Source organism: Sceloporus occidentalis, unplaced genomic scaffold, assembly GCF_023333645.1.
Source record: "Sceloporus occidentalis isolate IW3139 unplaced genomic scaffold, rSceOcc1.0.p SCAF_121, whole genome shotgun sequence".
NCBI lineage: Eukaryota > Metazoa > Chordata > Lepidosauria > Squamata > Phrynosomatidae > Sceloporus > Sceloporus occidentalis.
This window is the reverse complement of record NW_028317101.1, coordinates 2,958,333-2,971,576: the sequence shown is the minus strand read 5'-3', so window position 1 is coordinate 2,971,576 and position 13,244 is coordinate 2,958,333. Positions and strand designations below refer to the sequence as shown.

At 38.0% G+C, this 13,244-nt stretch overlaps 1 protein-coding gene across 1 annotated transcript in view; it reads left to right on the top strand.

Moving 5' to 3' along the window:
• The window catches only part of LOC149282214 (tumor protein p63-regulated gene 1 protein-like), a 118,560-nt gene that overhangs the window by 81,548 nt on the left and 23,768 nt on the right, over window positions 1-13,244 (top strand). Inside the window, exons 4-5 of the mRNA XM_089498531.1 lie at window positions 3,367-3,561; window positions 5,758-5,849. Of these exons, the coding sequence (XP_089354657.1) occupies window positions 3,367-3,561; window positions 5,758-5,849 (287 nt within the window). The remainder of the gene's footprint in view (window positions 1-3,366; window positions 3,562-5,757; window positions 5,850-13,244) is intronic.

The window sequence follows — 13,244 nt, the reverse complement described above, 5'->3', positions numbered from 1 at the left end:
ATATTGGGGGGGAAATGCCCCAGTATTTAGTGAAAAAAATACCTTTGCCATCAAGGGGTTAAATTGCCAACAAAACACTGATTCCTTTTTTAACATATAATTAGACATGCCTTTGTAACAAAAGTTTTCTTTCAAGCATTTTATTTTTGCTTATATCATGCGCCTGTCTCCTGAGTGCCTGCAGTGTTTGTAAAAGTCCATTTTGCTTTGGAAACAAACAAACCGAAACTACCGGAAGAAAAACTAACCCGTCCACTTTAACTACAGCCTGAATGATGTGATCCCCAGTCACTTCCTATTTGCAGTCTGGAACAAGTGATCACAAGGTCCGGGGTGTTGTTCGAGCAGCCGTGAGAGAGGCAGGGGATCTGGATACATTCTTCACGCGGAAATAAAGGGGCTGGTAAGCTTGTTTATTAACTGCTGCCTTACGTTTAATGAAGACATGTTTCCGTATTCCAGGAAACAATCGATCACAATCAGCATATGATAAAAACAAAGCAGGAAGTGCATTGAAGCAGAGCTCACAGAAAGGAAGAAAGAGCCTCCTCCTAAATCTGAGAACTTCTCGATGTGAATGCCAGGTTTTTAACCTTGTTTTTTCTTTCATTTAGTTTAGCTGTACTCCGGTGCTGAGCAATTGTAAGCTCGTTTGAGCAGGATCCTGTTGTTTCTGTAAGTAAAATTGTTATGTTATATACTACTTGTTATGTCTTGTTTACCCATTGCGCAGTGCTACGGAATATGACGGCATGAATATGGTTAATATACACACCATAATCAGTCTTTGGGCTTGTCAGAGTCAGGATAGCTTTATGCCTATCCCATGCATATTTAAAGTCCATTGCTGCATTAGCCTCTACCACTTCTGATGGGAGGCTGTTCCATTTATCTGCCACCCTTTCATAAAGTAAAAACCTTTTGATTTGTTTCATGAGAATTTACAATGTAGAAATTTTTTTAGGCCCCACCCATGTCCTAAACTTGTGACATTTGTTTCTTTATTTCATCTACAAATATCAGCCGTCTTACTTAATAGTTTTTTTTATTGCAAACCATGCCACACATTCTTCTAGGGACGCTTCTGCAAAATATATACAGGGTGCCCTATGCATTCTTACTCTTAACCCCTTCAGTCCCCTTAGGACATACCTGTACGTCCTTAATTAAAACCTGCGTCAAGAAGCCCATTATGATGTATGGGTAGGTCCTGGCTTTGTTGTATCAACAACCTGGAATCTCCACTGTTGGCAGAAGCCAGCATTGCCAGCTTGGAACCCACTGATCGCGTATACACGTCATTCAAGGAATACCCGATCACGCGATCAGGCATTCCCTTCTGGTAGCTGTATACTGGTTATTCAGCTATTGTTTTTCCTTGAAAAGTACCTAATGCATTTTTAATACTGTACTACTTGTAAGTATCTTAAGCTGGTACTTTCCTTTGCATTTTTTTGTGTTTGATGAAATATGTCGAGTGCTTTGAGTGCTTACTAAAAGCAAATACTAAAGTTGAATGTTCTAAATACTAAAGTTCATATTCGATAACTTCACTGAGTTTCACTGTAATCTTATTGTACAGATTTATTATGGCATCTATGATGGTCTTGGGAGGGAGCATCAACAGAGCCTTAATCTCATTATATGAGCTTGACTACTGTGGCCAAAGTTGTCAACGTGCTACGTAATTTCAGGGATAGCTTTTTCATCCCTAACAAAGTTGCTGTAAATTCAGAAAGATTTGAAGGTTGTGTATGTTTTTTATTTATTTTTTTACAAAATTTGAAACATTTTCTTATCTCTATGGCAACTAATAGAACGTCCCTGCTATAGGTGGTCCATTGGTTGCTATAACGATGAGCCCTATCTTCAAACTTTGTACCGGAATCATTTTTAATCATACTGATTTTTCTTCTATTTATAAACAACACGATTGGCGCGACATAAAATTGACTTCCAGAAGTCTTTATAAGCACAAGCACATTTTGGGGTACTTCTGTACATTAAATCCCTGCATGCACTCAAACATACGTGTTGCTCTCTCTGTGCTGTTCCTGGCCCTTCATTCTCAAAAACCCAGACTCAGAACAGGACCTTTATACAAAGGGAACACCTTCTGCACACAGGTTATATTTCACATCGTTATTTTAACGTCTGTCAAACACAGGTGTGGAACGTAGCTGCCCAACCCTTGCCTTGCACTGACTTTTATTTAATATGCATGTTATGGTTCTGAAAGTTGTGATAATACAAGCGCTAGATTTTAGTGCTGGATTCAATTTTCATTTTATCTCAGAAGTCGTAATTCCACTTCGGTAGGGGATGTTTTTTTAGAAACTGTTGAAGACTAGTGATCCTACCATTGTAGAGAAATTTGTTGAGTGACGGAGCAGGCTTTTTATCATCTTTGTCTTGCACAGCTACAGTGAAAAGACTGGTAGCCTTAAGTGTGCATATTGGCTAATGGCAATAATTAGAATTAGGGTAAATCATCCATCCGTCTCTCCATGAAAAGTCTTTATGTAGAGCGGACATGCTTGAAGCACAAGTACAAGGTGGTTTTTCGTTATGATGAGTGGGCAACTGTGTAATTTACCTTTTCATCATATAGTTCAGGTTGACAGGTGCTGTGCACACAATATGTTTGGCTTCCTTTTGTACTTAATGCATCACTGCAACTAAACAAATAATAAAAAACTAAGTTCAGTGTGAGCCCTAGTGGAGCAGGCATGACAGTCTCAAGACATATTAATGTTGATAGTAAGTGGGGATGTTTCCCCATAATTTCAGTTTTGCACAGTAGCTTATGTGGTATCATTCTCGTTTACAAAGCTAGATTGATCAGCAACATGAACTGACTAGCATATTCATGCTAACAGTTCTGCACAGTGGTGTACTTTAGTACAGGCCTACCCTACTGTAGGTCTGACCCAGGTAGGTGCCATGACTGCCCCTCCACTTACCTCCATGGCTATTGTCCTCACTGCTGAGCACTAGGACATGACATCATATACTTATATAGTTTGCGTTAGATGTGGGACGGTTAGAAGGAAGATTTTTGATCTCTCTAACCATCGCATTAACCTACAGGGCACTCTTCTTTTGTGGCCTAGTGGCTGCCCTAGACCATCTGGAACCAAAGCACCTCTATGTCATATCTTGGGTGTTGCATTTTAATGACTTGTGGCACAAGTGAGTTTGCTCTGGATACTGTGCTAGCTAATGGGATGGTTATAAGGGAGATCTGTCCCTGGTTGTGGTGCAGAGCAGCTGCCTGCCCCCTGGAACCACCCTTTGGCTAAGCATAGGTGGCTAAGGCGAGAATATGCCACCAATTTTAAATGTGCGTTTATTATTTTCTTCCAGGTTTGCACTATGGCCCAGACTGTTAAGGGTGAGGATCTTCGTCCTGTGGAGTTGGGAGACCAAGATCTTTCTACAACGGAGGTTAAACTAGACCCGCAGAGCACACAAGAGCCACTGGAAAAAGGACAGCTCCAGAACGCTGAATCTGTTTCTTCAAACCAGAATTTCCTGCTAAGAAAGTTCTTTGTTGCCAGGGTAAAGATTATTATGCAGAATGTTATGTTATATAAATATGTGTTTGAATATTTATTCACTTCCCCATATGTGGTGGGGAACAAAAATGATATATGCAGTTATAATCAATATATTATACATTTTCTAAAAGTGGTAGATGCTCATTGGTGATTCGCGGTCACTATGCGAAACGCAACCAGTCATTTTTGTCACTGGTGGCTCATCAAGATTCTACTACAAGTAAACTATATTTATGGATGTTAGTATGAACTGTTATAGAAAACATGCATGCAGTTTCACTAGAGATGCATTAAATATTTCATAATATTGGCATACTGCAAAACTAGCCTTCTAGACATGTTTGAGATGGGCATTGTCTCAGGTTATTTTTAAAAAATATCACTTAGCCCACCTACTTTAACTAACTTCTACCTGTTCTCTAAGAGCCCCCTTGTAGCTCCCCATCCAACCTTTTTTGATGCTCTACACCCTTACCCTAAGGAGGGAAAAACATTCTTAATACTCTGCTATGGTTACCTGTTTTCTTCAAAAGTTGGGTCTCATCTCTGTTAGTGTAGATGCTAAGAGGTTCATCCAGGTACAGACTTGTATATCACTGCTTCCTCGTGATCCTTGACTGAGTTGGCCATGCGTAAATCACATTAAAGTAGATGAGAATACATTCAACAAATCACCAGTGTAACCATGCATTATGTTAATGTTTCAGATGACCACCAGGGACATGATAACCCAGAGGTTTTTACTCTTAATTAATGGCTTGTCTAAAGATTTTGGGGGAGCAATGTTACAGATGTCTGTGCCACAACAGCCACTCAGGTGATGTGCCAATCTGTGCAATGCATTTTGGAATCATAAATGAAGCACAAGCTTTGTCTTTCTTTAATTCTTAGTTTCTGTAATAGAATTTAATATAAAATCATCATTCTAATTTTAATTCTGCTAAAAATGTTGGCACTGTAACACATACAGTATTTGTTTTTTACTTGTTTTAGGACAGAGTTTAATAATGCATGAAAGTAGTGAATTTAGAAATCAAAACTTTGGCAGTAAACATCATGACACATTACAAGTAATGCTCAGCCATAAGGTTAAAAGTTAGTAGAATAGAAAATCATTACAGTTTAATTTCAACACAAAGGTGAATGTTGCCCCAACCGTTATGATTCAATATCTTAATCATTGTGGTATATTTTGTGGCTATTTTTTTAAAGCCTAAAGTGCAGTGGTTCTGGTGAAATGTTGTGGTCAGAATGTCCTTAGTACTCTTGAGTAAGAACCACAGTAGACCACTAAGTTTCCCGTCTTCGTCCTCTGGGGTATGACCCCCAACCCCTTTTCTTTAACCCCCTGGCCGGAAGGAGTGACAGATCTCTTTGACACCTGTCCCCAAGGAGCCACTGACATTTTCAAGCGGATGGAGACCAAAAGAACAGCCCATCCCAGCAAAATAAACAGGTTCAGTGGATCATTGCAACATATGATGGTTTGAAAAAAAACATTAAATAAAAACTGTGCATGAAATCACACGTGCACATGTAAAAGGTGCCATAATTGAGGATGTAAAACTGGGGAAAATGGCATTATTTGAATAAACCCTTGGCTGGTATTATAAAAATGAATCATCCACCTGCCACTTAAAAGGCCATGGCTGAATAAAATAGCAGTCCTGATGTGTGTTTACATTACACATCCATAATATACTGTATGTGTGTGTATGTATATATATATATATATATATTTATATATATATAATTATATATAAACATGGTGTACACCTCACCACATAGAAAATGCGGAGCACACCGAATTTGGGCCTCCTTGGGGTCTTAGAAGCACCTACCTGAGCTTTAAGACCAGAAGATAGTTTTTTTTTTCCCCCTTGTCACAGGTACTTGCTCTCAGCCAAAAGGCAAAAGTGATTAGTTTTTGGCTAATGCTTAAAGAGGAAGAGGCTAACATTAAAATAGTCTACTTTGTGTGTTGGCAATTTTGTTATGTTATTATATGTGATCAGTCATAGTTGTGAGGGATTTTTTTGTGAAAAAGAGCCTGTTGTTGTTTTTAGTTATGTTATATTTTATCTCCTCCTTTATGTATTTATAAGTATGAGCATTGTGTTGAGTCAAGAAAAACTTTTTTAAATTGAATTTATGAGAGGGGTGAAAAATACTTTAATTTTGCATGTTATCTTCACAGCCAGGAGCTTTTGACCAAGCTACTGAAGATCTGAAAAACCAAGTGGTGACAAAGGAGAAGGAAACTGTAAACAGCGTCTGGCTTTTAGTTGAGTGAGTATGCTTTTCTCCGCTGTGGTTAAATGAAGCAGTATCACTGCTTATAACATCAGAGATGTCGTTGCAGACTTCAGTGATCGATCATTTCCTTGTCTACACGTGATAGAGACTGGTAAATGCTCTAGCACAATTAGCGTTTTGTGCCAACTCTGCATTGGCACTGGAATCATTTGTTTATAGGTAAATACATCCCCAGTAGGTAGCTGTTGAAGAAACATAATGACAAAAACAGTGAACCGCCATTGATGACACCTTAATCTGGAATAGAGATACATTCTGTAATTAAGGCACTGAGCAGGTGGCAGGGAACAGCTTGCAGAGGAATATATTGTACACACTATATCTGAGAATGCTTTCCTTTGTTAAAGAGGCAGACACGTTTAAGAATTCAAAATGAGTTTATGTATTATGAAGGAAATTTCACTCCATACAAGTAATGAAAAGTTTCTGTTTTCTTAAGCATGATGTACATTTTTACACACATATACCTTTAGATTTGTATATGTCTCTTGGGGTCGCCTACCACTTCTAGTCCATGGACCATCACTCTACATGTCTGTCCTGGGAATGTATGAATGCTTGGGGACTGAAAGGTTTGGAGGTCTAGGGTAGTAGTCTACTACAGATATCTAGAATAAAAAGTGAGTAGTGCGCAATAAAATTATATAGATAATATAAAATACAATTATACAAGCAAAAAAATTTAATAAATAAATGTGAATGTGCTGCTGGTACACCTCAGAACAAATCCCCACTTTGTTAAAGAAAAACTGCAAAAACATATATAGGTGACCGCGCCCCTCACACCAAGTGAGTATAAATAATGCAAATGATACCAATTCAATGTAGCTTCAAGGAAATCCGAGCAGTATGTAAAATTCAATCATAGAACCAGGGCCGGCCTTAGGGGTGTGCGACCGCACAGGGCGCCATGGTTGCAGGGGCGCCTGACCGAGACTTAGATTAAAGCATCGGTTTTTTTTTTTGTGTTTTTTTTTTAAAAACTTTATTTAACATCATTCATGTTAAATAAAGTTTAAAAAAAAAACGATGCTTTACTCTAAGTTCCGGTCAGGGGCGCCGAGCAGTTGCTCGTGAAGTTCTCGGCAACCGCTCGGCGCCCCTTACTCTCCGTGACTCCGTCGTGGTGCCGGCATTTCATGTTGAGCGCCGGACTATTCCGGCTCTCAACATGAAATGCCGGCACCGCGGCAGAGCGAGAAGACGGATGCCTCCCGCTCTCACCGCAGGACTCCGGCAACAAGGTAAGTGGGGGGGGTGTAGTTTGAAGGGGCAGAGGGGGGGGTGCAGTTTGAAGGGGCAGAGGGGGGGTGTAGTTTGAAGGGGCAGAGGGGGGGTGTAGTTTGAAGGGGCAGAGGGGGGGTGTAGTTTGAAGGGACAGGGGGGGTGTAGTTTGAATGGGACGGGGGGGTAGTTTGAAGGGGCAGAGGGGAGGGGTAGTTTGAAGGGGTAGTTTGAGGGGCGGTAGTTTGAAGGGGCAGAGAGGGGGGGTAGTGAGAGGGGGCGCCAGAGGAGTAGTCCGCACAGGGCGCCACAACGCCTAAGGCCGGCTCTGCATAGAACAAAGAGAAAAGAAAAAAACATCATAGTGTAGTTCATCAAAATAATTGTGTATATATATGTAACAGGCAAATTGGACCCTTACGTTTGGTGGGACTTTTTCAAGCCCATAAACCGCGTAGGGGGGTGAGCTGGAGGGATTGTTCGTCTCCCGAATAGATTTCACTCTCCACCGTGGAATTATTCAAAACTTTGTGATCTCGGAAAGAGAGCGAGAAATCGAGGTAACTACTCCCAAATTCTTCAAAACACAGATCCGGAGGCGAGGGTGAGATAAAGATGAATACTTTAATATATAAAATAAATAAATAATCGGACTAGCGGCAGTTTTCAAAATCACGGCGTCCCGCGTTCATCCACTGCTGCACAACCGAATGTACATCCGCAAATAAAAGTCACGTCCTCCTTCTCCTCTGTCACAACGTGCAACATACGACGCGTTTCGTGCTATACTTCCTCAGGTACGTTGGAAGATCCCTTTCTGTGCTCCTTTATATCCGTCTTTAATTAATTAGATCAGTGGTAAATTATCCACATAGATTTGTCAATTGTCCATAATTGGGTTCTTCATTATAATTAAAGTATATGCATTTAATAAATTAATTAAACAAGATCACAGTATAGAATCATATTAAAATAGTCCTTAGATATATTTAAAACAATCCTTAATTATATTTGAAACAGTTCTTAATTGTATTTTAGAATATAGGTCTTTATCATTAATACTATAAGGTAATAAATTTGTTAATATACATTATCATAAGTAGTCAATCTGTAAGATAACAACTATATAATAGATCATATGTAAACAGAATAAGAATATAAATAAATAAATATTCGCGTAATTCGCATATGTGGTATAAAATGATTATCACCATCTACATTAATTGACCATGTGGTTAGGGGCTATTTAAACATCTTGCCTTAAAAATACATTGTCTCCTGAAATGGATTTATAAAAATATAGTAAGAATTCGATAGAAAAGTACTAATATACCGATTAAAAAGCCTCAGAATCATTTGTATTTATACACTAGATAAAATAATGTATATAAAATACATTATAAAATATATGTAAAACCAAAGTATTAATATGTATATATATCATAATAAATAATTAAAAAATAATAATAATAATTTAGAGAAAATGACAAAGTTCAAAGTCATTATTCAATCCATTCGGTATAAGAGTTTTTAAATTATAAATCCATTTAATTTCAGCCTTACCTAACTGGTCTAAAAGGTTGCCCCCTCTCCAAAAGCTATTTATTCTTGCAATTCCTAAGAATTCGAGACATTTTGCATCTTTATTATGATGTGTTAAAAAATGTAAGGGTACACTATGGTTTATTGCTCCTTTTTTAATGTCTCTCATGTGTTCTATTCGGATGTGCAATTGTCTCGTAGTGCGTCCTACATACTGTAGTCCGCAAGGACATGTTAGCATATAGATCACATTTTTTGAGTGGCAAGTTAATTGTTGTTTGATGCAGTACTGCTTCTTTGTTACAAATGAAGAGAAAACCTTAACTTTGTTTCTACTGCTTTCTTTGATGGTTCTACATGCTAGACAGAGACCGCATTTCTGAAAGGCATTGTCTCCCTCCTGTATTTTTTGGTTTGAGGTTTTTAAATAACTTCTAACCAGCTGACTTTTTAGTTTTGGTGCGCCTCTAAATACTATTTTTGGATGTTGTCCCAAAAGTTCTTCCAGGTATGGGTCTGTGTTTAGTAAATGCCAGTGCCGGTTAATTACCCTTTTTATTTCCATCCCTGCTCCATTATAATTAAGGTTTAGAGGGATGTTGGTTGGTATCTGATTTGTTGGTGTTTTAGTTGCATTTGTCTGTAAGTATATCATATTTAACTGTTTTTTTTCTGCTACTTCTTGTATAGTTTTTTCTAGACTTTCAGGACTGTAACGTTTTTCTTCAAATAAGTTCTTAAGTTGTTTGGCTTGTCTCTCAAATTGTTTTTTTTCTGTGCAGCTCTTTCTCATCCTTAAAAACTGGCCCTTAGGAATATTTTCCAACCAAGGTAAATAATGACAACTATCTTTTAAAATATAGCTATTTACATCCACTGATTTAAAATAAGTTTTCGTTTTTAAGACAGAGTCTTCTATATATATTGTCAAATCCAAAAAATTAACCTCTGAGGTGCTATATTGTGTAGTTAATTGTATCCCCCATTGGTTATCATTAAGTCTGATTAAAAATGTATCCAAATCAGTTGAAGATCCAGATAAAGAACAGGTCATCTATATAGCGTTTATAGATTACTAAATTACCTTCTGGACCTAAATGTTGATGCACAAAAAGGTTTTCCCATGAAGACATAAATAAATTGGCATAACTCGGGGCAAATTTTTCTGCCCATGGCTGTGCCTCTTATTTGCAGATAAAATTGGTTGTCAAACCAAAAATAGTTATGAGTTAAAATTAAATTAATCCCCTCAAAAATAAAATCGATTTGTTCTTTTTGAAGGTCATTTCCTAAAGTCAGTAAATTTCTTGCAGCCTCACATCCTTTTTCATGTTCAATAATGGTGTAAAGGATGCTGACATCACAAGTTACTAAAATGTAATCTGGATGCCACTGTACCTTATCCAGTGACCGTAACATATCTCCTATGTCTTTTAGGTAAGATTGCTGTTTGGTTACTATAGGCTGTAATAAGAGGTCAATGTACTCGGAGAGTCTGGAGGTGATAGAGTTAATACCTGATACTATAGGTCTGCCTGGTGGGTTTTTAGTATCTTTATGTATTTTTGGCAATAAGTAGAAGATTGGGATCATTGGATTATCTATTAATATATAGTTATATTCCTTCTTCGTAAGTATACCCAAAAGCAGACCTTTATCCAATAATTTTGTAAGTTCTCCTTTAAATTTACTTGTGGGATCCATATTTAGTTTTTGATATATCTTTGTATCTTCTAATTGTCTCATTGCCTCTTCTATATATTTTTCTCTCTTTAGAATAACGATCCCTCCGCCTTTATCAGCTGGTTTTATTATTATAGAGTCATCATTACTCAAATCTTTAATAGCTTTTTTCTCCCCAATAGTTAAATTGGAGGTATATTTGTGTTTCTTCCCCAATTTTTCTATATCTGACATCACTTTATCCAAAAAAACCTCCATCCCTGGGGATTTCTGTGTTTTAGGGTAAAAATTGGATTTGGTCTTCAGATGGGTATGTTTAAAATTCGATTCATATGTGTCTTGTATGTTATCTACAGGAAACTTTAAAAAGTGTTTTTTTAGACATAAACTTCGAATATATTTATTAATATAAAACTGATCTAATTTAGTTGTTGGAGCAAACTTGAGGCCTTTGTTCAATACATTTATATGATCATTGGTAAGTATTTTATTGCTTAAGTTAAAAATCCCTGTTATTTCTACCTTTGGTTTATTCTTTTCGGGAATCTTAATTCCTCGTCCCCTTTTTCCCCTTCTTCAGTAAACCTGTGTCTTTTGTTGGGGATAGGGGGAGTATTTCTCCAGCTCCAGTCCTGATCTAAAAAAGTCCTCTGCCTAACCCTTCTAATTGGTGTATCAACCTCAGATCCAGATATCGACGGTCTTAGGCTAGGTTTCCACTTGGTTTTTTTTTGCTAAAAACGCCCATAAAAACGCCAATAGCGCCACCTGCCGTTGTTTTAGTGAAAAAACGTTGCAGCCAGATGTTAGCTGTTCTTTAATAGGAAATCGCAGAATGCCATATCCAGTTGGCGTTTTTCTGTTCGGTGTTTTTTCAGTCCTCTTTGGCGTTTTTCTGCTTTTTTGGGCTCTGTGGCAGTTTTTCAAAATCGCAGCATGTTGACACTCTGGCGTTTTTTGCAAGGAAATCTTGGCGTTTTTCTCCAATAGAAGTCTATGGGAGAGAAAAAACGCCATGAAAAAGCCATGTGGGTTTATTGCCTTGGCGTTTTTTATGGCGTTTTTTCCACAGTTACAATGCAGAGGATGGACCCAGTATCTGTGTGTCCTACGAGAAATAGGCTGGAAACAAACAGTTTCACACAAAACAAAGTTCATATTGAATTCTACACCATTTGGAACAAACATGCCATTACAAACAAACATACCCGACGCATCAACTGGATCCTGCGTGCCAAAAGCAACAGCAAACAATTTGCACCATCATTTGGGGCCAATCTTCCTAGAGGAGCAGACATTCGGAATAAAGCATGCCTTACAAACCACAGAAAAGAGACAAAAGGGTCCGCCGGGGTGTTTAAGTAGAACTCTACCAAGTAAATGACATCAGGAGGGGGCAGATACTTGCCATTTATCCTAATCCCTTTTAGCTGGGTGAAACTTCTAACTTGTAAAGGCTGGAAAAACTGCCTAAGGTCAAAAAAAGCAATTTCCACAGAAAGGCTAAAACGCCAGAAAAAACTCCAGAAAAAAACGCCAAAACGCAGGAAAATGCAGTGGCGGTTTTCTTGGCGTTTTTCATCAGGAAAAAAAACGCAGGACAAAAACCCAAGTGGAAACCTAGCCTTACAGGTGACTTTCGCATTACAGGCCGTTTTTCTATGTGGTGATGGTAATTAGTTTCATTTTGTTTTTTATCATTATATTCTACTCTACATTTATTGGGGGGACTATTCCTGTCATATTTTTCTTGGGGTCTGTACTCTTTTGAATATTGGGACTTCTGTTTATACGGGTATGTTCTATTCCTAGTATAATTATTAACCCCATAGGGTCTTTGAGTATATGTAGTATTGGATATTTTTTCAATTTGTCTATCAAAATTTCTAGTTTTTTCAAATCCAAAATTTCTCACTCTGTCATAATGATAGTCATTTTGATCTCGTATATATTTTTTCTTTTTTATAACTCCTATTTCTTGATCTACTTGTGTTACTTTCTCTTTAATTTTTATTGAAAGTTCCTCAAAGTCCTTGGTTCCTACGAACGGAGAAATTTTTTCTTGCACCGGTGCGGGGAACTCTGATTATTTATTAATTTTATATATTAAAGTATTCATCTTTATCTCACCCTCGCCTCCGGATCTGTGCTTTGAAGAATTTGGGAGTAGTTACCTCGATTTCTCGCTCTCTTTCCGAGATCACGAAGTTTTGAATAATTCCACGGTGGAGAGTGAAATCTATTCGGGAGACGAACAATTCCTCCCGCTCACCCCCCTACGCGGTTTATGGGCTTGAATAAGCCCCACCAAACGTAAGGGTCCAATTTGCCTGTTAGATATATATACACAATACACAACACTGCTCGGATTTCCTTGAAGCTACATTGAATTGGTATTTGCATTATTTATACTCACATGGTGTGAGGGGCGCGGTCACCTATATATGTTACTACAGATATCTGCTTGTTTGTGCATGTGGGACCCATGGTACCAAGTTATCACTTACCGTATTTGCTCGATTATAAGACGACCCTGATTATAAGACGACCCCCCAAAATCTGAATATTAACTTAGGAAAAAAAGAAAAAGCCTGAATATAAGACGACCCTAAAGGAAAAAAGTTTTACCAGTAAATGTTAATTCATGTAAACTATTTTTTTTAATAAAAGCTATGATTGAGAAAAATATTTTTTTTGTTTTTATTTCTTGTATTTTCCAACCTGTCCCCCAGTTACGCACATCTGCCCCCAGGCTTGCCACTCCAATATGGCACTGTGGCCCATGATATGCCTTTTAACCCTCTATATGCCACTGTGCCCCATGGTATGCCTTTTGACCCCCTATGTGCCACTCTGCCTCCAGAAATGCCTTATACCCCTATATGCCACTCTGCCTCCAGAAATGCCTTATACCCCTAT